A 27,138-nucleotide genomic window follows, 5' to 3' on the forward strand; every position below is an offset into this window, starting at 1 on the left:
GAACATCTGCAAAACCTTCCAATCAATACGCCATTTCCATGGTGGTCATCAGTTTGAGGAAACAACTAAGGCGCCACCGAATGAACTGGAATATTTATCCTAGTAGCTCTGTTCATATAAAAAATTCCTATTCCTGCGACTTCGCGAATTGCAACTAAACTATAATGCAAACTAATTAAGGGAAAAAGAGACATCGACCCAATCGTAGCAATTGCTACAAAGGAAACCCATATGGGTTCCTCGAAAGAAAAGCCTCGCAGTTCCAAAAATTCATCCTTGTCCGGGACTCGAAACCGGGACCACCGCCTTTCCAGGGCAGCCGCTCTACCATCTCAGCTAGTTAGGCAGCTAGCGGATGGTCGGGCGAAGTCAAATTATTCAACACCTCTAAGTGAAGGCAATAGTTTGATGTAATTGTACGGCTGAAACCCACAAAGGGGCTTGCCACCTTGTATGTTTCCGCAGAACCATTCCGTTACATAATAGAACAGTTCGCATGTACGTCCCCAAAGTATAACCTTGGCACAGAAATGTTTAGAAATATTGCATGCTTGCTTCTACGCTTTACGACTTGAACAATCAGCAGTACAAATTGCAGCCACTTGTACATGCAGTCTAGTGTACCGCTTGTATAGAAAAGATGAAATAAACAAGCTTTACCCTTTTAGTAACGCTGACGCCAACAATCACCAGCTGAACCCTTGGCTGAATAATGCTTCGATAGCGTAAATTGGCCTATTGGAACAAAAACAGAACGTTTACATTCATCAGCCACATAAATATCTGTATCAGGCACGCTAATATTAGTGATGTATGGAGTAGTATTGGAAATGGTGAGGCGGGCTGGTAAACAATGATCTGGAGAAGAATAAACTCAGAGATAAACTCAGCCCATAAAGCATACTGCATTGTTACGGTAGCTGCACCCAGGAGTACATTTTCGGAAAAGGCGGCAGCAGTAATAGAACATGTAAAAGGAATTAAGTACCTACAACACGAGTCAGTTTTTCACCATGTACTTTGCGCCAATTTCGCGAAGTGAATTGTGCAAGTATTTCGGAAGATTTTGGCGATGGTGAAATATGCGAAATACTTCCTATTTCATAGAGCGGTACATTTTATCAAACGTGCACACACACGTATATGTATATATATATATATGCAATGAGACATTGCAATGCAATGAGACATTGAATTCTAAGCGAGCGTTACAAAGTTATCTTCTTTTTTGCAATATCTAAATGATAATGTACACAAACATAAAAGAGCAAAAAAGTACAGTTTGCTCTCAGCAGTCTCTTTTCCTACTGAAATCGATGTGGCAACAGTTTGGTAAAAATGGCGTTTGGAAAACTTCTTACGCTTTCACTTAGCGACTTTGACTTTCTAAACAGATAACAGTTTTCCGCTGCTCTACCAGGACGGCGATTTTCACTTTCCCGCAATTTTATTGGCACTCTCCGAAGGAGGTCCCTTAATCGGTGAGGAGCTTTGCTGGCCTAATGAAATATGCGCACGCGTGTTTCTTACGGATGTGCCGAAGCACTGCTGCTTCTGTCCCTTGTCTGCCAAACTCACTCTATAGGCTACCTGTACAATGTGAATTGAAAGATGCGTTTAACGGTCGCTTGTGTGATACACACCGTATTTTAATTTTTGGAAAATCATTCAGTTCTACTTAGGAGCTATGAACCACGTCAGTGCATGCTGCTGTATATGGGAGCACGTGATACGGTTTTCAGTTAACTGTCACTTCGTTTACACAATGCTGAAAGAGAAACTATTTTCGATCGTAGCTTGTGTCGTCCTGCGACATGACGCAACGTGACGCTGCGTTTAGTACTTCTAATCAATAGGTCAATCAGCTCCCTGAAGTGTATTTTGCTGACACTTAGATTTCAGAGTCGTTTTGTACTGAACACCTTCACTGACCCGTACCTGCATCTCATGATTTTGTGCGCTGTCTCTCATGGGAGGCACGGACTAATCTGTCTTTCACCTCAGTGGTTCTTCATCCTGTAATTCGTGAAATGTTACTTCACGATCTAGAAGTCACAGGAAAACTTCAGGTAATTTTATTACTAAGCAACAGTATAAACGCTTGGATTTTTAATACTCAAGCTCCAATACTTAGGGCTGGAAGGAAAAAAAAACTGCTCTTCTCCAAAACTCCCTCACACCTAGTCGTGGTCACCAACAGCACTTTCTTTTCTAAGACACTTCTTTATGCTAGTCATTACGCAAACATGGAGTAGGACTTATTCCTGGCAATTTAGGTTACCTAAACTACTTCCGGAATGTCTTTGCAGATAATTTGTACGTCTTCGGCAGCCTTCACGTAGCCGTATTAAAATGTCTTATCTGCACCTTTTATAGCCGTCAACAATATTTGCCGGCTTCAGTCCTCTTGCGCATTTAGCTATATATCCATTCGCTTACGCCGAATTAGTGGCTCAAGTTATCTAAAAGCTTGGGCCACAATGCATGGGCTTGTGGCCGAGATGCCACCGTGTCCATTGCAGTTTCATAGTTCCAGCTTCTTAATTTGACTCTCACCCTGTCGACGTCGTCCCGTCTTGTACATCGAACCAGATGCCCAAGTTGACTATTTGCTATGGCCTCTAAGTATGGGCTCGTCATCGCAGTGCAATCACCATCGCAGCAGTGTCGTCGTTCCAGTTTTCTCACCCAAATCTGGTCCTGACATCATATTCAAGCCATCATCTTCATACAGTCGCCATGCTTTGGCTGACACACCGCTTTCGTAACGCTGCGAGGTCATTTCATCATCTTCCGCTTTTTCATTCGACTCTCGTCGATATATATGTCATGCTGTGGTCGTCAAATATCGTAGTGTCATCAAGTGGTCGTTTTGTTTTACCATCGTCATGGCTTCAGGAACTGCATTTCGTTGCAGTCATACTGCCTTCGTCATTTCAGCAATGTCATTGCTTCTTCGTAATTGTATTGTATTCAGGCTGTCATCATTCAGTCGTGATTAGTCCCTAGCTGTCATGCCATCGTCATGAGACAGTCGCTGTCATTCATCTGTTGTCAGACCGTTATCGTCACGTCATCATGACCATGCCGTCATCATCACTCCTGCTACGTCTTCCGACTTTCGTTATGACTTTCATGCTATCGTTGTCATACAGACTTCTTGATACAATCGTCGTCCGACTTTCGTTATGACTTTCATGCTATCGCTGTCATACAGACTTCTTGATACAACCGTCGTCACACCGATGTCATGATACACTCTTCGTTTTACCTATGTCCTCATCCCAATGTCATTAGCCATGATCATCACATCGTCGTCGTTACACAGTCGCTTTACCATTTTCATCACTCCTCTACATCATCCCATTCTCTTCGTCGATTTATTGTTGCCATCACTTTTGCATAATTATACAGAAACCATGCTGTCATGATTCAAGCGTATTTATACCACCGTTATCATGCCATCATCTTCACTGGGGCGTTGTAGACGCTTGCTATCATGCAATCGTTGTCATACTGTCCCTGAGGTGCTATAATCGTCCTTGCAGCTTCGTCACTGGTATCGTAATAGCCTTGTCATCACGCAATCGTCGTCATAGAGTCTTCGACACCCCATTGCCCTTATGTCGTCACAGCCACTCTGTCATAGTTGTACTACTTTCAAGCTTTACTAATCGTCTATACATTGTCATCATGTCATTGTGGTAATACCACCTTTTTGTGCCAGTGACGCCACTACTCCTTCGTCATTCCGTCCTCGTTGCTGCGCCGCGTAATCTAGTGGTCGTCATGGCAAAGTGCTCATGGGTAAATTTGACGAGAAAGAGCAATAGGAAACTTGCACGAGGCTGAAGCAATGCAAGTATCACAATTAATACTACAGATGTTTAATAAACATCACTTCAGGAATAAGGTAAGTCGCTATATTGCTCAATTAAGACGCCACGCTGGTCGAGTTGGTGATTGAACATGTTCCTATGGGTGGGCAGCGCAACCCGGACGAAACACGAGAGGAAGTATACAATACGAGCGCAGTGTAACAGCTGGTTTATTGTTTTAAACAAGGGACTATAATATACAGAAAATATAAACACGTGTAAAGTGTCGTTTACAAGGGTTTTAGCCTATCTTGCCATTCAAAAAATCTGTTTCTTTATCCTGCAGAGTGATATAACTCTGGCTGACGCATGTGCCCTAGTTTACATGCATGAAGTAGGCTTGTGCAATCTCGCGGTTGATGTGATTGATATTTTAATACAATATTTCCGTTTGTTCAAACATGGGTTTGCATATGCAAACTCTACAATGCGTGGTACAATGGGTAGCCACTTCTGGCTACCCGAGAGCTACCAGGGCCAGCCAGAGCGTCTTCGTTTTTCTCAAGTTGCTCCACCCACCGCGCCACAGCACTTCCCCCGGGCGTTCGTTTTACTCGGCCTGGCCGGTTCTGGCAACCCGGTGGCTGCCATATCAAGCCGGGACAATTTTGGTCTGGCTGCTCTGTGGAACTTCTCTGGCTAGCAAACGACAAAAGAGGCGATGAGCGCTCGCCGCCATCTTTGTGGGGACTTGAGCGATTGCGACGCGGGCGCATGAAGACCTTACCTCGCTCAGGCAACGGCCATTGCCGGATTTCCTTACCTCTAGCTTTATCTTCTTAGGTTCTAAAGCACATTCTGCATTGCGAGGCGGTGCGATACGAGCGACAGTGAACAATTTAAGCTTTTGTGCGCGTGTGGCTCGTGAAGGCTTCTTCCCGGCAGTGAACAGCGCGCCATGCTCTCATGCGTGCATGTTATATGCTTCGTGTTCTGCGCAACTTCTAGACGCTCATTCATATAGATTTTGGTACATTTTCGGTTCATCTTTCTCTTGTGGAGTTCATTTTCACATATCTCGCGTATATATGTGGCGATATCTCCTTTTTCTGCAGTTAGCGAAGGCATCCGGCGGGCACGCGGCGCGAGCCAATGTCGCCCTGAACTAAGAACTCCACACTTCCAGAAACTCTCCCCACTTCATTAGCAATAAATGTTTTTCGCTCTCTCGCCATCGTGTCCATGGGTGGTATCTCGTAGCCGATACATGTTCTAACTGCAGGTCGTTGATGTTAAGAATGCGCTGGTTGAGTAATAGGTACACGTACAGTCGCGTGCAATGACTTGCAACACCCTTGTTCGTGGTCGAAGGGGCTCCAGGGCTACGCAGCAGCTCTGACATGCGAAATAACATTTTAATAAATACCACTATTTGAATTTGTGTTGAGGTATAGATCACACCCTTTGTCTGCGCAGCCGTACAGTGCTTGAGGTTCTTCGACAACGGGCACCGATGTTGCAGGTCATATAACACATGACGGAACATTAGCGTATCGCTATCATGATCGTGACCAATATTGTTTTTCGTGCACAACATTTCGCTGGTCGCTGGCGGCGTGCATTTTTATGCTTCAGCCGCATCCCGAGTTCCTTTGGGTCATAAGAGTTGCACCATTAGCCGAAAAAAACTTTTTCAAATCGAAGGCCAAGCATCTCTGCGCAAAATTTTGTGCACAAAAGGCGTACTCGACATCCTGCTTTTTTTTTTTTTGCCTTGTCAAGTGAAGACATAACGCGAACTCATCAATGTCACCGGTGGGCGACGTGATCGCTTTCAGTAGGTATACTCGAGCAATTGTTTTTGGAGACACAATCACTTGCGCGTGATATTGCCTCTTAGCATCGCACGTGTCGGAGGCCGTCTGTTACTGTGCGCAAAGTGAGGGCGCCCAGTGCGCTGCCTGTGCCGAGGCGCATGAAATCTAGCGGAAGTGCTGTTATTCCTGAATACAACTATGCCTTTTCAAGCTGGCAACGCACAAATGGGCCGAGTACGCCAAGCGCGTGCCGGGTTCGCCGGGCGCTGCCATGTTGGTAGCATGTTTACATTTATCCTGCAGCTAGCTGACGCGGCGCTGTATTTTCCAAACTTTGGGCAGCTTAGGATTGTCTTGGAATCCCAGCCCACGTGACTTCCTGTCAGGACCAGAACTAGCTGGCTGCCATTTGGCTGCCTGGGGATTGCCAGAACTCCGAAAATTGAAGATGCGCATTGTTCTCATGCTAACTTCTTCATTACGTCGTCGTCATACAGTCGCCCTCATGTATTCATTGTCCTAATCTCATAGTGATGTCATGGCGTCTGTTCCATTTACGATATTCTAACTTTAACACTGACATGCGTTATGGCATAACATGCGACAACAGTCATGCCATCATGGTGGTACTGCCTTTTTGAATCCGTCAATGCCATTCATTCTTCGTCCTTCTATGTCCCACTTGTCATGCCACCATCGTCATTGCGTCATGGTGAGATAGTTGTATTATGCATCTGTTGTCATTGATTATTGTCATCAGCATGATGCTTATTTACTTCCGTGGTCATACCATATTCGTCATGCCACCTTGGTTGTGCTATTGTTGTCATTCCATTCTTGTCATCTGCTGGTCGTCATACCATCGCGATCAAGCCACAAGAGCGCGTTGCTTTTGTAGGAATATTTTATGTTTATGAAATATATTCCCATAACGCTCCAGAGATATAGGTAGATATAAGGCAGCGCTGTCAAGCGTTACAGTTGCTATTGCCAAACAGTTAGATTTGCTGCATACGCATTCATCGAAAACAAGGCGCATTTGGCCCTTGAAAGGGAGGAAGAAGAAGTCGTCTAGTGCGGACGCTTTGACATCGGCTCCAGCTTTCATCAACGTTCTCGAGTGGGTCTCCCTGCCATAACGGGCGAGTTATGCCTTAATCGACGTGGAACGTCAAGAGGACCATGCCGATACAGGATTTTCGTCGGTGGGAGGACATTTTGCCGTTCTGCGAGTGTTTGAAACACGGTGAGGGTAGGCTTAGGCCTACTCCCGCGCATGTGGGACTTTGAATGCAGGATGGACGTTGTGGAAGGAGAAGAGATTACTCAGGAAGAGGCCATGCGACGCGCGATGGAAGGTGGCGCACGGCCACCGGCCCGGCAGGTGCAGGGAACAATATTCTTCGGGTCAAGACGGTGGAAATAAAAGTGGCAGACGGAGGGACGGCGGCCGCACCACGGCACCACGCGACGCGATGCGACGCGTCACCGCTGCTTCGAGGCTGCCTCGACTGCCGAGGGACGCTTTTCGCATCATTGTCAGACCACGCGACCGCCTCAATGTAAACAAGGTCAGTAAAATACGCTTTGAGCAGGCCTTGGCCATGGCGGCATCCTTGGCTGCAGCCGCTATCGAAGAGGACACGATGTGTCCTAACGGAGTTCAGAACATTTTTGTCGTGTGTACTCCTCACAAAAAAAAAAAACGCGAACGCGTACGCCCGAGTGCAGCAAATCAGGCTCGGTGAAGGCACGTTTGGGGTTGCAGCGTACCTGGCCCCACCCGGGAATACGTGTAGAGGAGTCATAAGAGGAGTCGACGTGGAAGTCAGCGAGGCTCAACTCAGAGCGAGAATTGTAAATAATCGGAATCCGGGCGCTTTGGAGGTCAGGCGGATCAAGAACACTACAGCGGTGGTGGTACCTTCCGAGGGAATGAGGGTGCCCAACTACGTGGCATGCGGCACGAGCATGTTTCGCTGCTCGCTGTACCGACGCCACATGGAAGTCTGCTGCCGTTGCGGAGGACTGGGACACCGGGCTGACGTGTGTCCCAACCTGGGAAGCAAGTTGTGTCGCACCTGCGGCAAACGATCGCCGGCGGTAGAACATCAGTGCGATCCGCAATGCACGTTGTGCGGTGGCCCACACCCCACCGCGGCCAAAGAGTGTAGGGACAAATTTCAAGTACCATATATCGTCAGAAGAAGACGGCGGCAGCGGCGTCGACGCGCCGAGCAGCTGAAACTGGGAACCGACGTCATCACGGCGGGCGGCAGGAGCCGCTCGCGTACGCCAGTTATGCAGGAGCGCAGCACCGAAAGCAGCCGCTCTCGCACGCCAGCTGCGCAGAAGCGCGGTGCAATCAGGCAGCGCTCCAGATCAAGAGGGCGCTCTGTGTCCAGCGTGCGGATCCAGGAGGAGCTTACCTGGGCGGATCGTGACGAAGGGAAGAAGAAGAAGGAGCCACAGAGACCCACGGAGGTAACGGGGTCGGCTTCGCCAGAGCATGGTAGTAGGTCGCAGGTGGACACATTACTTAAGGAAGTTAAGGAGCTTAGAGAGGAGGTACGCCGACTCAAAGCCGCCAAGGCAAACCCAAAGTCCATTGAAATAGAGGCGTGCGACAAGACGCCACAGGTAGTCGAGCATATACCCCGCGTAGGACTCACTAAAGCAAAGCGTAAGGCCCCCCTTCCTAACGACGAGAGCGACTCGGACACGTCTGAGGGAGAGGTCCAGCAAAGAAAGATGTTGGAAGAACTACTTAGGATAAGTAGAGAAAATCAGGAAAGCGTAAAGCTTTTGATCCAAAGAGTGACCGCACTAGAAAAAAAAGGCGGCGATTAAGGCCAAAGCCTAGGTCCGAGCGCAAAGTAAGGCAGTGAATCACTCCGAGGTTGCTCCGGCTGTGGAGCAAGGTATGTTGTTGTAGCATCGTGGTGGGCGATCACAAAGAGCTGGTAATATGGCAGTGGAACTGCGCTAGTTTTCAAAGGCGCAAGGATCCGCTACGGCACCTTTTGGTGAATGAGGTGGAAAAACCGCAGATTTTGTTATTACAGGAGACACTATGTGACGACCCTACCCTCTCTGGCTTCAACACTGTGTCGGTCAGGAACGAGGGAGGCAGAGGACTAGCTACGATGATCAAAAAAAAATCTAGCGTTTATTGAACATACAATCCAATCTGGACGGGGTAAGATGGAGGCTCTTTCCGTGGAGGTTATACCGCACGGGCGTCTCAAGCAGAGCGTCTTTGTGCTTAATGTCTATAGCCCACCGTCAGACCAGAGACAGACGTTTAACTCCCTGCTTAGGAAGGCGACGTCGATAGCCAAAAACTCTCCTCTTATAGTTGCTGAGGACTTTAACGCCCCTCATAATGCATGGGGCTACGTCAGACGGACTGCAAAAGGAGAGAACCTGGCTAGGATCCTGGATAATCTTGCGTTTTTGGTAATCATGGACCCAGGGTTCCCAACTAGGCTGGGCACATCAGTTGCGCGACACACAACGCCTGATTTGGCCTGTGCAAGGAACGTAGGTAACGTAACGTGGGCCAATAAGCAGGAGAACCTGGGCAGTGACCACTTCATAGTAGCGATAACATTAACGGTGGATGCCCGACCGGCGAGGGTATTTCGAGTCACGGACTGGGAGCAGTTCAGGAAACTTAGGAAGGAGCGAACGAGTACATTTTCCTCGTTTGACGAGGCTATCGAATAGCTAACGGAGGACGTCGAGAGGGCTACTAGGGTAGTAGAAACAGGAGCGGAGGTCCTAAGAATGGATCCGCACCTAGCGCATCTGTTGGAGGCGAAATCGTCAATTCTGATGAGGTGGAAAACACAAAGGTTAAATCGTAGGCTGAGGAAAAAGGTTGCGGAGCTTAATAGAGAGATCGAGAGATATTGCGCGGAGCTCAATAGGCTACAATTGGACAAGGTCTGCGTGGCAGTAGACGGGTCTATGCGCTCAGGAGGGAAGTGGAACCTCCTCAAGCACCTCCTGGGCGACGCACAGACAAAGCTTAATCAAAGGCAAACACTTAGTTAAGTCATACACCGGCACAAACAGGAGGGAGTTACTGAAGAGTCACTTTTGAATGCGATCGCGGATAGATACCTTCCTATAGGGCCGACGCAGGAAGAGGATTATCCGCAGATCGAGTGCGCGACGGTAGAGGAACTGGACGCGCCTTTCTCAGAATCGGAGATCAGGGCGGTGATCTACAATTTAAACAGCAGATCGGCTCCGGGTCCGGATAAAATTTCTAACAGGCTATTACGAAACCTGGACGATAAACAGTGGAACTACTAACTAAGGAGGTAAACAGGGTATGGGAGACCGGACAGGTGCCTGACGGATGGCGGTCGGCTATAGTGACACTCATCCGTAAACCACGAAAACCCCTTCATTTGGACAACATGAGGCCTGTATCGCTAGCCTCGTGCATAGGCAAGGTAGCGGAGCATGTGATCTTGAACAGGGTTTCCGTGTACATAGAGCGCAGAAACCTCTTCCCACATAATGTGGTTGGTTTTCAGCCCGGCCTCTCGACGCAGGAGGTTATGCTAATGCTAAGGAAGCAAATCTTTGATAGCGGCACCCGGGACGTGAGAGGGATTCTCGCCCTGGATCTCACTAAGGCATTCGACACAGTGTTTCATAGATACATTCTGCAAGCCATGGCCGGGATAGGCCTAGGAGTCAAATTCCAGGCCTTTGTAAGTTCCTTTCTCATGAATAGAACTGCTACTATTCAAATGGGGCAGATTCGGTCGAGCGGGTACGGATTGGGAGCTCGGGACGTACCCCTCAAGGATCAGTTATCTCGCCGCTGCTCTTCAATATAGTCATGAACGGTCTATCAGATAGGCTGGGTGGCCTCCAGGGCATAGGTCACGCACTTTACGCAGATGACATCACGATCTGTTGCCCAGGGGGCTCCGTAGCTGAAATGGAGCAAGCTCTACAAGCGGTCTTGGACGAGACGGAGGCTTACCTCGAGGACACGGGTCTCAAGCTGTCTACGAGTAAATCGGAGCTGTTGCTTTACAGGACCGCAAGGCAAGGGGTTCGGGGTCTGACGCCCCTCAACCAGCTACCCGTGGCATTATACGCGAATAATGGGCAGAAAATTCCTAGAGTCGGCTCAGTTAAGATACTAGGCCTGCTCATAGACGCGAGGAATTGTAATGCCAGAACAGTTACCCACGTTTCAGCCAAAACGGAGAATATGTTGCGGATAATTGCTAAGGTGTCCAACCGAAAGAAGGGGTTGAAGGGGATGTACAACGCGTTCCTCATGAGCCATATTAACTATGTGGCGTCAGCTCTACTGTGGACAAAAGCGGAAAAGACCAAATTAAATACACTCATGCGCAAGAGCATCAAGAAAGTGCTAGGCTTGCCTATTGCCACGAGCTTCGACAGGCTAGATCAACTCGGTATGCACAATAGCATAGAAGAGATTATAGAGGCACAGGTCACTGCCCAGGTGGTTAGGCTATCGTCGACCCAAGCTGGCAGGCGAATTCTCGACGAGGTTGGCATTGCTCCTAAGATAACGGAGGACTGGCGTATTACATTGACACGAGAAACGAAGGCAACCTACCTAGTGAGGCCTTTCCCGCGGAACGTACATCCGCAGCATAACGAGGATAGACGTAAAGCCCGTGCTCGAGCCATATTGAAGAAAGTTAGAGATGACAGAGACTCCGCGGTCTTTGTCGATGCGGCGCAGTACGGGAACAGGAGAGTGTTCGCGTTGTCGGTTATAGACGGGCGGGGGGGGGGGGGGGCGCTTCGCTTCTCGGCCTCGGTCAGAGCTGCCACCGCGAGTATCGCAGAGCAAATTGCGGTTGCGCTGGCCTTGTGTGACCCAGAGCGTTCCTACATTTACACTGACTCGAGAGACGCAATCAGAGCTTTTGAGTCGGCTAACCTCGCACGAGAAGCGGTCTCTATTTTAGAGAAAAGGACTTGCCCCGGTTTTCATTATATCACGTGGTTCCCCGCACACATGGGCACGAACGTTCTCGAGGGCTTCCCAAACCTCAACGAGCTTGCCCACGACCATGCGCGAGAACTCACGCGCCGCGGCGACGGTCTGGAGGCTCCGGAGGGGCAGGAAGGGACTTAGCAGAACGATCCGCTCCTCACATTTAATGACATTACTAAACATTACCAACTTGGTCGGAGAATTTATCCTCTGCCTCACCCGAAGCTCAGTAGAGGTCAGTCAGCTACACTTCGAATGCTGCAGATGGAATCTTTCCCGTCGCGGGGATTCCTCAGTAGGATGTACTCGGATGTGGACCCTAGCTGTCCCGACTGCACTGAAACCTTTTGCTCAATGGCTCACATGCTCTGGCGATGTCCCGCGATGCCTAACGACTTGCTCTCCAGTGAAGCGGGATGGGAGGAGGCCATCAGAAGCACGGTACTCCGTAAGCAATCCCAGGCTATCCAGAGGGCCCAGGAAAGAGCGGAGCGTCCCGGTGTTCTGTCCTTTACGTGGGCGCGGCCAGCGGCTACAATGGCCTCCCGTTAGGAGGTCCTGACAGTAGCTGCGCAGGATTAATTAAAGTACTTTGTCTGTCTGTCTCTCTGTCTGGCCCTCGAAATGCGTTCTATCGGGACAGGTCTCTAAGGTGACCACTATCGGAAATGGCTGCCACAATATTTTGTACGAGAAATAAAAGAGACAGATTGTTGCACTAATGCTACTGGTCCTTCCTGATTCGACTAGGTCATATAAATGAACAAGGTGATACGTCTTGCCCCTTCATAAATTGTTGCTTTGGTAATTTTCTTTTATCTGATACATTATCCTGGCTACAGGTTTACACTTTACTGTCTTCTGGTGACGGCCAACAGAAAATAAGTTTACTCTTACCAGCAATGTATGTGGCGATATCATGATTACTTTTTCTTTATTTGTATTATAAATGAGAATAAAAAGCAGTACCCTTTAACCTAACAGTCATTTCGACCTATCAGAAGAACAGGATACGTACCGAAGTAGTCATTATAGCAACGTATCTTGCAATTTTCTTTTCTACAAATTTTAATGCTTTGCAGATGAGGTAATCAACGACGACGTATACTTCAGGCGTTATAAACACAGGCAAACGTGGACCTGTTGAAAAGATAAGTAAATGTGTTGTAATGTCTGTGAAGTAGTGATACGCTATTGGGGGTGGGAAACAACGGGAAACAATGACAGAAGTGTTAAAAAATAAATTCGCCATTTTCTGAGTAAACTTGCGTCAAGTAAACCGAGCAACATTAAATGTAAAACTACAGAAGCGAGAACAATCATCGGTGGTTAAACTTGCTCTAACGTATCAAGTTTGTCAACTATTTCTATATCGCTATATGGTGTGGTAGACAAGTGACTGGATAAGATGGAGACGATGGTATTTGAGAAACCCTACCTTTGTACCAATCAAATCGAGGTTCGACCTGTCGCGCCTCCAGGCTGATATTTGGCGTTGCTGCAGGAGGAAAGAAGTATACAAACGTTGTCAAACGTAGTATTGAAAGTACTTGAGGCTTTTTATTCATTGTGTGTGAGAAGATAGTGCTATTGAAATTGCCGCATTCTTACCTTCATGAACATAGTGCTTTATTGCATCTGTTGTACAAACACGTATAAAATATCCTTACGTATAAAGTGGTCTGATTGACGTTTTTGTGAGAAGAAATTTTGTTATAAGCTAAAACACCGGGTGTTTCAGCTTATTTCTGTGAAACCCTAAGAAAATATACGTTGGGCCTTCAAAAACCTAGCCAACCGAGCGCTGGTAAATGTCATCTTAAGCAAAATAGCTAGTTCTGCTGTTCACATAATTCATTAAAAAGCCCTGAACCACCTGTTCTCCTAGTTCATGAACGGAACTGAATTTACAGTAGAGTATTCTAGAAATACCTTGACGCAAAAAGTGCTTCTATTCATTCATAAGAAGCGCAATAGTTGGCAAAGGTCACCTTCACGGTCCTCCTGCTCCTTCTTCAATGCCTTGCACTGCTAAGGCTATGGTAGAGAAAGGTTGGTCCACAACGTCCCACATACTGAACGCCACTGTGTGTCATAGTTAAAATTTTATTTTGAATGTCCCCGTAAACGGCGCTATTTCCGAGTTGGGCGTCTACGACGCGCCAAACGCGGTTGTCCTCAGCGAGTTGCAGTGCACACAGCCAGCGTACTGGTCGCGGCAACACGCGGATGCCGTGGTATCTAAGTTACTTTGCAGACCGCAGCTACCTGCAACGCTAGTGCATGTGCGCAGTGTTTGCTTTGGGCACGACAGACCTTGAGTGCGCGCTGGCGCTCATTTGCTCCTGTATGGCTGTGTTACATGTTTGAGGCCGGCTTGGTTTTGCCCCAGCTTGATCGTTGGATAGTAGCCACATCCAAGATGCGCATGATTAAGCCTTGTCAAGAGCTAAGTTAGAAGCAAAGTATGCCATGGTGTCTAGTCTGGAGCAGCCAGTGGTGATCGCGTGCTTGCAAGCGTATGTGTGATGTGGCTTTATGCACCCTGTAGGTCGAGGATAATTGAGTGTTCAAAAGTAATCGAGATTTGCGTCACCCGAAGGCTAGGGCACCACTAAACAGGCTGGGAAAAGCTTAGTGGCTACACGGGCGGCCACGGCCAAGGGTGAGCAGGCGATAACCGGACTCTTCTGCAAACACTTAATCCTTACCGTTATTCGAAAGCATCTTTTCTCTTTCTGCAGTCATTTTGTTAAACAGCGTCGATGAGTGCAAACATTATTAAAAGAAACAAGCCCAGTGGTCTAAGCATCCTTGTTCATTGGTGTCAGCTATTGCCCAGTTGCTGCCGCATACGCAATATGCTGTACGACTAGATATGGCGCCCGAAAAGACTCAGAACAAGGCTTGTGTGGAAAAGAGAATGTTTCAGAAAAATTGGATTTAGCGTTGCGCTTTCCAGCTCCACGCGGCGCCTATGATTGCAAAATGTAGCTGAGGTGTTGAAAACAGCATACACTACCGTGGACGGCGCTTTTTCACCAAGCCCGAGGGTGGTCCAGGACCCCACTAAATAAATAATTTGACCGACAAACTTATAAAGCTGCCATTCAAAGCCGGAAACGCAGCATGTTGGGTAACGTATTGAGCAACAATAAATGGTCCTTTTTACATTAAAATGGCTGTTCATATTTTATCATTCCAATACTCATTTAAAACCACTAAAAATCTGGAAATCAACCATGTGATGCGGTTCTAGCGCGCAGTCAAATTACTGCCTTCCCCATGCCACAGACGTCTTATCAAAGCTGTCTGCATGCAGATCAAAACTAATCAATTGCCCGTAAGCGGAAGAGGATGGATGGCCATGACTGCCTTGTGAGATGAATCATCATCAGCCATGGTAACCTTCTCCCTCATGTAGCCTGTCAACGGCACGAAATATGACAGGGCTACAATATTTTAAATTGGCTATTTATTATTATATGACATGTATTCATTTACTTTACCACTTCCTTGCCCAAATTAGGTTAACAAAAGAGGCTGCTAAAGCCCTTTTACTTAGGCCGTCTCGTTTGCTTCTGGTGTAGATTTGACATTATGCCTCCTTGATGCAGTGATTATTCGTTGAAAGCTTGGGTGAGAGCACCTTAAGTCGCCACGTGGCACTGCCGAATGCCCTGATACTTTTGGGCGAATCCATTAGAAGTTTGTGAAAACAATTCCTTGCACAAAATAGGTATACCTCAATAAAATAAATTTCTTCTTTTAGAGTACTTAGAATATTTTCACCGTAGATCGCGTGCATGGTGTGAATTCTCAAAGCAATAAACCAGTGAGGTCTCCTTACAGTAATCGTCTCCTCGATGTTGCTTATTCTGTGGGTCAGGAATCTCGTAGAGTTTATGAGCTATTTCACCGCTTGAAGATCTCTCCATTCCTTCCAATGGTTTTATGCGCAGAGTGTGGCCGAGTACACCCTCCTAAAATAATTGCAATAATGAGCGACGACAATCAATGGGAAAGAAACCAACCATATGTCACTGAAAGTAAAGCAGCACGGCTGAGTGCAATGTCTTATTTGTGGTTTATTAGGAATGTAAACACTTAGATGGTAATTCATTGCAATGAAGGAAAAATGAACAATAAAAGAGACAGCATCGAATAGGGACAGATACTGACTGGCTATAACCTTAATATAGAGGCAAAGTATGGTTCATATGTATGTAGGCTCCAACTATCAGGCAATGAGTGCAATATTAAACGCGTGGTCACTGGTGAAAATATTTATTATTATGGCAGCAAACGGTGCCTCCAGCAACGATAACTATTCGAAATGTGTTGACAGGGAATGTGAATCAATTTTACGGCATAGCTGTGGAGCTATGCGATCGAAGGGGCCACTGCAGACTACAAAAATAGGGGTGAAAGATGAGATTAGCGGCTACGTCAAATAAGGTCAACGCTGCTAAGCGATAGCACGAAATACAATGTCGTCCGGCGCATACAGTTTGCGCGGGTGAGGTATGACGGTGCAAGCAATTAATGTGCATGCAGGCTTGGTTGCAGCCTGTTGTGATAAAAGTGGGATGAATTGATGCATTCTGCATAAAAAGACCACGTCGAGACCCGCGCATACCGTATAATTGCCGACAAGTGGGTAATCAGGTGAAGAAAAATATGTGAAGGATTGACCCTCATGTTAACACATCTCAGTGTATAGGTGTCTTCGAGCAACAGAGATGCTGAGGTAGTAAAAAAGAGACCTTTTGAGGTGTTCTGTAAGTCTCCATCGAGTGAGCATGTCCGTTTGGTCTGGTGCTGAAGTGCTGATTTTCTGGGGGCAGCTGGTTATTGCTCACGCGTACCCCAGCCCAGACAATAAAAACTTCAGCAGCAGGCATAACTGAGATGCCCAGCAGCTGGACACTTACAGAATCACCCGCCTGCATTTAAGTAAACCCCGTCGAGCAACAGATAATGCAGCGTGCGTCTAGAAGTAGCCATGACCGATAATCACGTCATCAGTACACTTCAGAAGCATGGCGTAAAAAGTAGTTGTCTGACACCCAGAAATACAGAAGTGCACATTCCAAGAATGAAACGCGCAGTGCTATCGATGGATCCTGCAGGGCACTGAGCAGCGGGAGTAATAATTTTGCGCAGCCTAGTGCAGCGCGAAGCACTTATGACTATCTGCGCTCTGCGCTCTTTAAAGGCTTTAATGGTAATATCACCGACATGAACATCTACTTGGTTTCGTCATGTACGAGTCGATAATAGAGAATTGTTGCGTACGGTAATGGATGCAGCATCACGTCTAATATCTCCGCAACATTGTTTTGCAGATCGTAGTTGCCGGAACTTTGTATAAGGGACAAGAACCAGCACGCTTGCACGCTTGAGCGTAGAGTAGACGACTGAACCTCAAATTTTGTACTTTGAATTCAGAACTTTATTGTTCTGAATGAGGCCAAAAACGTCTAGCGCTCTCGCTACGACACCAGAATTCACTACTTTCGTTTGGAGGCGATGACCAGCGATGTAGAAAATGGCCGCGCACGCCTCCAACGCGAGTGACGTTGATACATACAGATTTTTTTGTTTTAAATGCTGTAATTTCTACTATGTTGAGCTATTTCACAACTTCTTTTGTGTGGCTTATTTATGTAACCAAATTACCTTCACGAACTGCTATGCCCGTTTTCTGTGGTCAATTTGTCCTGCGCATGTTTTCATTTTTCTTACTTTGCTGGCACGGCTCTTTTGTTTTCTGCCGCTTTAAATCTGCTGGACTTTTTATCGTATATATTATACGGTACCAGTTGTGTGAGTATCCCTCCCATCAAGGCAGTTCTGTAGCTGCGTTTGACCACCGGTTGTATATTATCCGCAATATTTGGCTTGCCTAAATCTATTTCTTTCAATCATTATCAACGGCCACGTTGCAATCTCACGCTTTCTTTCTAATCGACACGGCTGCTTTCCTTTCTGTTAGAGTCGCAAAAATATGCTTTTGCTCCTTTGCTTTTCTGGGTGTTCCTTTAGTTTGGTCGATACTTTTTATTTTAAGTTCCAAGTGTTAGTAGTGGTTGAATGCAATGATTTTGCACTGTGCTTGAAATTTCGAGGGCGCCATACTTATCTGTGTCACTCACGGGCACTCCTACCCTTTTCATTCATAGCAATCGTTTTCTTTAGCACATTCAGCCACTTTCCCACGCGCATGTTTCTTGCCACGTATGGAAGGTGGGTCAACATCGGCAAGTAGGTATGAACCGGCTTCTGTATTGCCGCAGAAATAACATCGACAACTGACGTTTTGCCCGAAGAAACAACCTCGGGACTCCTTCTGCGATATGAGCTTGCGCGTATTCATGGGCACCTTTCGTACTGATGGGCCAATGTGCCGGCGTCTATAGCCTTCAAAAATGCGACAGAACCCGTCTGACGAGATCTCTTGCTTGCAATGCATTAGAATTGAATCACTATAGCGGCACAACGTGTTGCGACTGTCGAAACGCCTTTTGTATGAGGCGTGTGCTACAGCACGTTTCAACTTTCGCGTCTCCCCAAGAAAACTCGTCGCCATCTAACGTCAGCGCCGCAAAGCCTGCACAGGGCCACCAAAATGCATGCACGTGCGTGGGAGCACTGAGAAACACGTGATGTGGCCACCGGGTCCCTATGTCGCGGTTCTTTTTGGACACGCTGTGCCTACAAGTAACACTGCCTAGAAGTCCACGCGTGGTATCATATACGAGTAGCGTGGCACACCCGTGCCTGTGAACCCTGAGAATTGTTCTCTCGCTTTCCGCACACTCAGTGGACGAGAAGTTCATTGAATAATGACACGAACTTAAGGAATTCATGGCGCAGCTCGCTAAAGCGTAGCCGTGAAATGTGAACCCCAATAGAGCATCGCGTTGGCTGTCTTTGTGGAGCCCTTGAGCTATCGCTTTGATTCCAGGTAGCATCGCAGTAATTTAAGGAATTTTTGGTCATTCTATGGCGGCAAATTCTGAGAGCAACGCACCTAATAACAAAAAATGCCGTCAGAACGTTTATTAAGGAGCGCCACCCAACTACTGACACATAACCAGACAGGCTATTCGGCATCAAAGAGGTTCACTGAAGGCCAGCACAGACCGTGTGTCAAATACGTAGTGTTCCAAGTCTGTCCTCATGAAGGATACTAGCGAACAGCGTTGCCTACCCACTCGCATCTGAGGTGTCCCATGTCGGCGTGGCAGAGTCGTTGAACTGCGACACATATGTACACACTGGCGCACATTTAGGGACCCAAGCTGGTTGAGCGGTTGATTTCGAAAGTTCTTGCCCCAAGACAGCAGCCCGATGCGCAAACCATACGACCACAAACTAATGAGTCCCACAGGTAGACGGGGAAGCGGTTCAATACAAACATAGATAGATAGATAGATAGATAGATAGATAGATAGATAGATAGATAGATAGATAGATAGATAGATAGATAGATAGATAGATAGATAGACAGACAGACAGACAGACAGACAGACAGACAGACAGACAGACAGACAGACAGACAGACAGACAGACAGACAGACAGACAGACAGACAGACAGACAGATAGATAGATAGATAGATAGATAGATAGATAGATAGATAGATAGATAGATAGATAGATAGATAGATAGATAGATAGATAGATAGATAGATAGATAGATAGATAGATAGATAGATAGATAGATAGATAGATAGATAGATAGATAGATAGATAGATAGATAGATAGATAGATAGATAGATAGATAGATAGATAGATAGATAGATAGATAGATAGATAGATAGATAGATAGATAGATAGATAGATAGATAGATAGATTCCGAGATCCTGCGGGAAGTACTAGAAGAATGCTATCCCGTTAAAGTTCTGTAGAACCCACCTTAAGATAAATGACGAGGTTAATGCGATTACCAATGAAGCACGTAGTATCGCCATAACACCATCGCAGAGACGCATCGTGTATGCGGCGTGTATCCCACCTCGCTGCTGCCTTATGCACAAGTCCTTGCTGCGTCATGCAGTGCGGCTTCCGCGAACTCCGGGCTTCCCAATTGTTTGAATAATAAGCTGAGACGCCTTTGAATATAAATAAGGCAGGTTCAGCTCAACTGAGCCCTGGATAAATTGAAATAATTATTTTCCTAATGCAGAGTGGTACATACTAATGTGCGCAAATCCCCCAAGTAGGCGCCTACTAAATTTATGGCAAGAAACAGATACTTAGTCATGTATACACACAGTGGAACATGCGCAGTTGTCCATCATAAGGTCACGGAGGTTCCCTGAAGAACGCCACATACCCTGTGGCTGGTATATCATGACCTAATTTGTCCTCAAATAGGTTAATTGAAGAGCGGCACACAGCAAATGGTGCAGTTTGTCGTCTGGATGCAGCTTGGCTTCTGCCCACCCTGTGTAATTTGTCTGGGTTACTTATTTGCATCGTGTTTATTTTTTCAGAAATAGTAGAAACGTACCGTTCCGTACCTTGTACTTAAGTTTATCCAGTTTCCCCTCAAGCACTGTCGTGTGTATAGCTGTGCCATTTGTTTGACTTTTCCCTCCGTCTATTCCCTTTGTACCCTCCTCAACCTCTTGTATATGAATTGCGAGCGAAGCATAACAACGCCTTTATTCACTAGTTTCACGACTGCATTGGATCTACCCACTCTCTGCCTCATCTCTAGTATTCTAGCTAGCTTCCTTGTAGACTTGCAGGTTAGTAGAAAGGTAAACGGGCTGCAATTTCTGCATTGCTTTGCGGGATACCGCGGATACTTACAATTGTCAAAAGGCTAACATGGCGACGACCAGAGAGCTCTAGACGGAATTCCGCACATTCAGCATGTTGCAAATATCAACCCAATTTTATCGCGTCGCCTTTCCTCTGTGCTACGCTCCTTCCATGTATACACACGCAGTGAACCTCCCCCCCCCTCCTCCCACGCACCGTGCAACACAGACATCAAAGCAGCAGTAGAAAATTCGATGAAGCAAAGAAAGCTTTACTAATTAATATCTCCTAGCAACTTGTACCTGTCGAGTCCCTAGTGTATTGTTCCACTAAACGCGTGAACAGGCTGGACCGCATGATACTGCATACAGCTCTTCTGCCCAGTGAGTATGTATCGAGTGCTTTGCAAGCCTGCGCATACTCTGAGCACATACAATTTTAGTACATAACATGTATGCATTGAGGTTGAAAAGCATAGGAATAAAAAAACAATCCAAGTCCTAAAAATTTAAAAAAAATCCTAAAAAATCATAGTGCTACGGGGTATGCTCCCACTGACGAAGAGCTGAGCAGGAAGAAGACGAAGACGACGATTTAGAAGCTAGCGCGGGCTGTTGCCTCTTGGCCAAGCGCAGCGTATTTTCCTTGTAAATATATTTGTACATAGCTTGTCGTCTGCGTCTTTCTACGTAACATATTTGGTGGAGGTGGACGTTCCCTGTACCTCGTCACGGAGCTTCGCAGTGGCCGGTACGTCGAGCCTACCTTCATGGCTCCCGGCGACGCCAACCCGACTCCACCGGCTCCGACACCTGCTGCCACTTCGACGACCTACATCACCCTCTCCGCTCCCCGTGATCCTGGCGTATTCTCGGCAAAAGATGGGGAAGACGTCGAGGACTGGCTCAGCCTTTACGAACACGTCAGCCGCAGTAACCGGTGGGACCCCACTATCATGCTCGCCAACGTAGTCTTTTATCTCGGTGGCACACCTCGAGTTTGGTTTCGGACGCACGAAGAGGAGCTCACCAGTTGGGATTCGTTCAAGCAAAAGCTCCGAGACTTGTTCGGCAACCCCTACGGTCACAAACTTGCCGCGCAGAAGGCGCTTTCCGGCCGTGTGCAGACGTCAACAGAGCCCTATGTCACGTACATTCAGGACGTCCTGGCTCTGTGCCGCAAAGTTGATGCACACATGCCTGAGTCGGACAAGGTATCCCACATCCTCAAAGGCATTGCCGATGACGCCTTCAACTTGCTCGTATTCAACAACGTCGCGACGGTGGATGCTGTTCTCAAGAGTGCCGCCGCCTGGAACTCGCTAAAAGCAGACGTATCGATCAGCAGTTTGCCCGTCTGCCCAACACCCCAGCGACTTCTTCCTGTGCCGACGCTCCTCGTCCCAACACCACCGGCGATATTACCAAGATCGTTCGGCGTGAGATTGAGGCCGCCTATCCGGCTGCCTTCGACTCCAGCCCCACCAACGCACCGGCAGTCACGGTTTCCCTGATCCAGGCAGTTGTCCGCCAGGAGTTCGAAAACATGGGCCTTCACACCATCTGCTCGGCCCATCACCCTGATACCCATCCGGCTTCTTCGATTCCGCCCCGTCCCGCATCGTCTTACCCACCACGTTTCCGCAACCCAGCTGAATGGCGCACTGCTGACGACAAGCCCATTTGTTTTCACTGCCGTCGCATCGGGCACATTTCTCGGCACTGTCGAAGTCGCTGGACTTCCCCGACCCGGTCTGCTTATACTGCCTATTCCCGCCCCTCGGGTGGCCCTTCTCGTCCTTATGCCGCACGCTTCGATAATGCCGCCACTGACTCTCCTGCGCCGAACCGCCCCTATTCTCGTTCACCTTCGCCCCAAGGGCGACAATCTCGCTCTCCCCAGCCCCGTCGCTCCTTTTCGCCGACTCCCTTCGGACGCCGCTCCCAGCCGGAAAACTGAATGATGCAGCGCCTCGAGGTGACGCTGCATTGCTCCCTACGCCGCCAAATCCTCCACTGACGTTGCCCACTCATCTGAACCTTCTTGACGTGCAAGTCGACGGTGTTCCTGTATCTGCTCTTATAGACACTGGGGCGCATTTGTCGGTAATGCGCGCGGACTTTCGTACCCGCCTGAAAAAAATAATCACGCCCGCCACGACGCTTGTTGTCCGTGTCGCCGATGGCGGAACAGCCCCCGTAATTGGTATGTGTGCCGCCCGCGTCTCCTTCGCCGATCGCTCAACAGTCGTGCTATTCACAGTCATCGCCCACTGTCCCCACGACATCATCCTCGGCTTAGACTTCCTCTCCGCACATTCTGCTCTCATTGATTGTTCCGCCAGTACTCTCCGCCTTGACCTGCCTGTTCTGCATCCCGCTGAACCACACCCCAGTCGCCTCAGTTCCGTCGACTTTGTTCGCTTGCCACCTACGGCACTGACTTACGTTGACCTAGTGTCATCCCCACCAGTGCCCGACGGTCACTATATCGCGGCTCCTCTACAAGACGTCCTCCTTACACACGGGATCACGGTACCTCATACCGTTTTATCTATTACGGCTAATTGCGTCTGCCTGCCAGTGGTCAATTTTGGCTTGACGACACAAGTGCTGCCACGCGGGATGTCTCTGGCCCAACTTTGCTCATTCGAAGATCACTCAATAGCATCTATTGAGGTAGACAGCAATTCAGCCGATCCTCCTCTACCATCTAAGTCGACAACTTGCACCATCGCCGACTTACAGAAAATGATTGCGCCCGACATGCCGTCCGAGCACGCTCGTGAGCTCTACCGCGTTCTGCTTTCCTACAACGATATTTTTGACTTTAACGATCGTCCTTTGGCCCAAACTACAACTGTTAAACATCGCATTAATACCGGCGATGCCCCTCCTATTCATCGCCGCCCGTATCGAGTGTCACCGGTTGAGCGTCAAGTTATTCACGCTGAAGTTCGCAAAATGCTTGCCAATAACATCATAGAACCGTCATGTAGTCCATGGGCGTCACCGGTTGTACTGGTAAAAAAGAAGGATGGTTCATGGCGCTTTTGCGTGGATTATCGGCACCTTAACAGGGTTACCAAAAAGGACGTGTATCCCCTACCTCGGATCGATGACGCCCTTGACTGCCTCCATGGTGCTCGCTACTTCTCTTCTATTGACCTCCGCTCCGGCTACTGGCAGATTGCTGTGGACGATCTCGACCGCGAGAAGACTGCTTTTGTAACTCCGGACGGTCTTTATCAATTCAAAGTAATGCCGTTTGGTCTATGTAACGCTCCTGCCACTTTTGAACGCATGATGGACTCCCTTCTTCACGGTTTCAAATGGTCCACATGCCTGTGCTACTTGGACGACGTCATAGTATTCTCCCCAACGTTCGCTACGCACCTCGAGCGCCTCTCGGCAGTCCTGGACGTTTTTCGTCGCGCCGGTCTGCAACTGAACGCATCGAAGTGCCAATTCGGCCGTCGCCAGATTACCGTCCTTGGGCATCTCGTTGACGCGAACGGAGTGCAACCGGACCCAGGCAAGATCCATGCTGTTACGCACTTTCCTGTTCCGAAGTGTGTCAAGGATGTGCGCAGCTTCATCGGCCTTTGTTCCTACTTCCGCCGTTTCGTGAAAAATTTCGCGGCCATAGCACGACCACTAACCGAGCTTTTGAAAAAAGACGCCCCTTTCCAGTGGGGCGTTAACGAGGCCTCTGCATTCTCGCATCTAATCGACGTTCTCACAACGCCTCCCGTTCTGGCCCATTTTGATCCGTCTGCGCCTACCGAAGTTCGTACTGATGCCAGCGGTCACGGAATTGGCGCAGTACTGGCACAACGCCAGCGCGGCAACGACCGTGTTATCGCTTACGCCAGCAGGCTCCTCTCACCCGCGGAGCGCAACTATTCCATCACTGAGCGTGAGTGTCTGGCCCTAGTTTGGGCGGTTGCGAAGTTCCGCCCATACTTATATGGCCGACCCTTTTCCGTTATCACAGACCATCACGCGCTTTGTTGGTTATGCTCATTGAAAGACCCTTCAGGAAGACTTGGTCGCTGGGCCCTACGCCTCCAAGAATATTCGTTCTCTGTCACCTACAAATCTGGCCGACTACACAAGGACGCTGACTGCCTGTCTCGCTACCCGGTAGACGAGCCTGACGACGCCGACAGTAGTACTGCCGACGGCATTTTCTCTGTGTCTGCCTGTCTACCTATCGCTGCGAGTACTCATCGAGCGTCTGCGCTCTACACCTACCGACGCATCCGTTCGCCGATATGTCCTCCAGGGCGGCATTCTGTACCGAAGGAACTTCCTCCCTGACGGATCTGATCTTCTTCTTGTCGTGCCAAAACACCTACGACAGACTGTGCTCTTTGAGATGCATGACGCACCTACTGCAGGACATCTTGGCGTAACCCGCACGTACGACCGCGTCCGCCGCCGCTTCTATTGGCCTGGTCTCGCTCGCTCTGTCCGACACTATGTTGCTGCCTGTGATACCTGCCAGCGTCGGAAAACACCTCAGGTGCTACCTGCCGGTCATCTCCAGCCGATCACTGTCCCTGTGGAACCGTTCTTTCGTGTTGGATTAGACCTCCTCGGTCCCTTTCCCACGTCATCCTCTGGGAACAAATGGGTAGCCGTCGCAACTGACTACGCCACCCGATACGCTATCACGCGGGCTCTCCCTACCAGTTGCGCCACTGACGTCGCGGACTTTCTCTTGCGGGACATTATCTTACTTCATGGCGCCCCGCGACAGCTGCTCACTGACCGTGGTCGTAACTTCCTCTCGAAAGTTATCGCCGACATTGTACGTTCCTGCTCCACTCAACACAAGCTGACTACCTCATACCATCCTCAAACCAATGGCCTGACAGAGCGGTTAAACCGTACTCTTACCGATATGCTGTCAATGTATGTTTCCAAGGACCACCGCGACTGGGACATTGCGCTTCCTTACGTCACATTCGCTTATAATTCTTCCCGGCACGACACCGCCGGATTTTCTCCCTTTTATCTGCTCTACGGTCGCGAACCGACCTTGCCCCTCGACACGACACTTCCTCCTGCTTCGATCTCAACAAGCGAGTATGCGCGCGACGCCATCGCTCTCGCCGACCATGCACGCCAGCTTGCCCGTACTCGAATGACGGACTCGCAAACCACTCAGCAGCGTCAGTACAACGCCCGCCACCGTGACGTGCAGTTTTCGCCTGGTGCGCTCGTGCTCTTGTGGTCGCCCTCTCGTCACGTCGGACTTTCACAAAAGCTCCTTTCGCGATACACAGGACCCTACTGCGTGCTGCGCCAGGTGACGCCTGTGACTTATGAAATTGCTCCTGTGAGCTCAACCTCGTCATCTACTCTGGCGTCTAGTGATGTCGTGCACGTCAGTAGGCTCAAGAGCTACTACACTGCTTCAGAGTCCAGCCTTTAGTCGCTCCGGGACGGCGCTTTTGCCGCCGGGGGTAGTGCTACGGGGTATGCTCCCACTGACGAAGAGCTGAGCAGGAAGAAGACGAAGACGACGATTCAGAAGCTAGCGCGGGCTGTTGCCTCTTGGCCAAGCGCAGCGTATTTTCCTTGTAAATATATTTGTACATAGCTTGTCGTCTGCGTCTTTCTACGTAACAATATTTATATTTTCTTTATTCAAGCCCGTTGAACAAACGCACTGAACATTTGATTAATTCCATGTTTTGCACAAAGCAATTTTCTTTCATTGTTTCGTCCGAATAACAGCCTTCATCAAGATGTTAATGCAGTATTGTGGAACTGGGATTTTCTATTTGGTTGGCACATGGCTAACAAGGCAAAGTATTATTTTAAAAAAAGCCAATTGGATATAACACTGCGCTACCTTCGGGGACATGCGGTCAGCAGTGGCGGCCTTGCGATGACGAATGACATGTGATAGCTCGTCACTAAAATATTAATCACCTTTTAACCTTTCTTCAGCAAGCGATAGTCGTAACTGGCAACTTGAAGCAAGCTTTCCCTCCAGCCCAATTAACTTTTGTCACTGAAAACTTGCGATGACCCTCTGAAGTGTAGCCCAACAAATTGCAGTTCTGAGAGTGTTGCAAAAGAACAACTAGCAGGCTGATGCTCGCCTTTCAGTGCAGCTTTGCAATCGACGCTACTGCGCTGAGCTGCAGTAGCGAATCTGAGCTGCAGACAGCCAGCGTAAGGTTAACAGAGCCACAGTGAGCTCGCTGCATGCCGCTCGATGTTGACATGAAACTGATACGTACAACGCTCAAACCATCCTCTTCTGAGACATGTACAGCTGCCATCTGTTCCTGATCGTCATACAGATTCATGTCCATGTCAGCACCAAGCATCTGAAACAAGAGTACTTATAATGGAAAAATCCGCAGAACTTGTGTCGCGATGACTGTCAATGCTACTGCAATTATCACTCAAACAATGTAACAGAAAAGCGTATTGGTTAAGTCATGCCTATTTATAATGTGTATTGCTCAATATGAGACTTCCGTTTTTTCATCAACATGAGACATACATTGCCTCCAGTGTTGGCCCACTTCATTATCACATTCGCTTTACAACGATGCCCATGAGCCTGACGCCGTGACGACCATTGTATGATGACGATGCAGTGCAGACAATGGAATGATGAGGAAAGGAGGGCGCTAATAGGATCACAAAAAAGTGTAACGACGGCTGCATCACGACATCGAGATGAAGATCTT

The 27,138-nt window shown here is 48.3% G+C and overlaps 1 protein-coding gene across 1 annotated transcript in view; it reads right to left on the reverse strand.

Annotated features, from left to right (window-relative positions):
- The window catches only part of LOC139057580 (venom metalloproteinase BumaMPs1-like), a 134,765-nt gene that overhangs the window by 96,733 nt on the left and 10,894 nt on the right, over positions 1 to 27,138 (reverse strand). The window contains exons 3-7 of the mRNA XM_070536066.1: positions 26,680 to 26,769; positions 15,493 to 15,625; positions 13,081 to 13,140; positions 12,661 to 12,782; positions 661 to 735 (exon numbers count right to left, since the gene is read on the reverse strand). Coding sequence (XP_070392167.1) covers positions 661 to 735; positions 12,661 to 12,782; positions 13,081 to 13,140; positions 15,493 to 15,625; positions 26,680 to 26,769 — 480 coding nt within the window. The remainder of the gene's footprint in view (positions 1 to 660; positions 736 to 12,660; positions 12,783 to 13,080; positions 13,141 to 15,492; positions 15,626 to 26,679; positions 26,770 to 27,138) is intronic.

The sequence above is a fragment of the Dermacentor albipictus genome, chromosome 3, assembly GCF_038994185.2.
Source record: "Dermacentor albipictus isolate Rhodes 1998 colony chromosome 3, USDA_Dalb.pri_finalv2, whole genome shotgun sequence".
Classification (NCBI taxonomy): Eukaryota; Metazoa; Arthropoda; class Arachnida; order Ixodida; family Ixodidae; genus Dermacentor; species Dermacentor albipictus.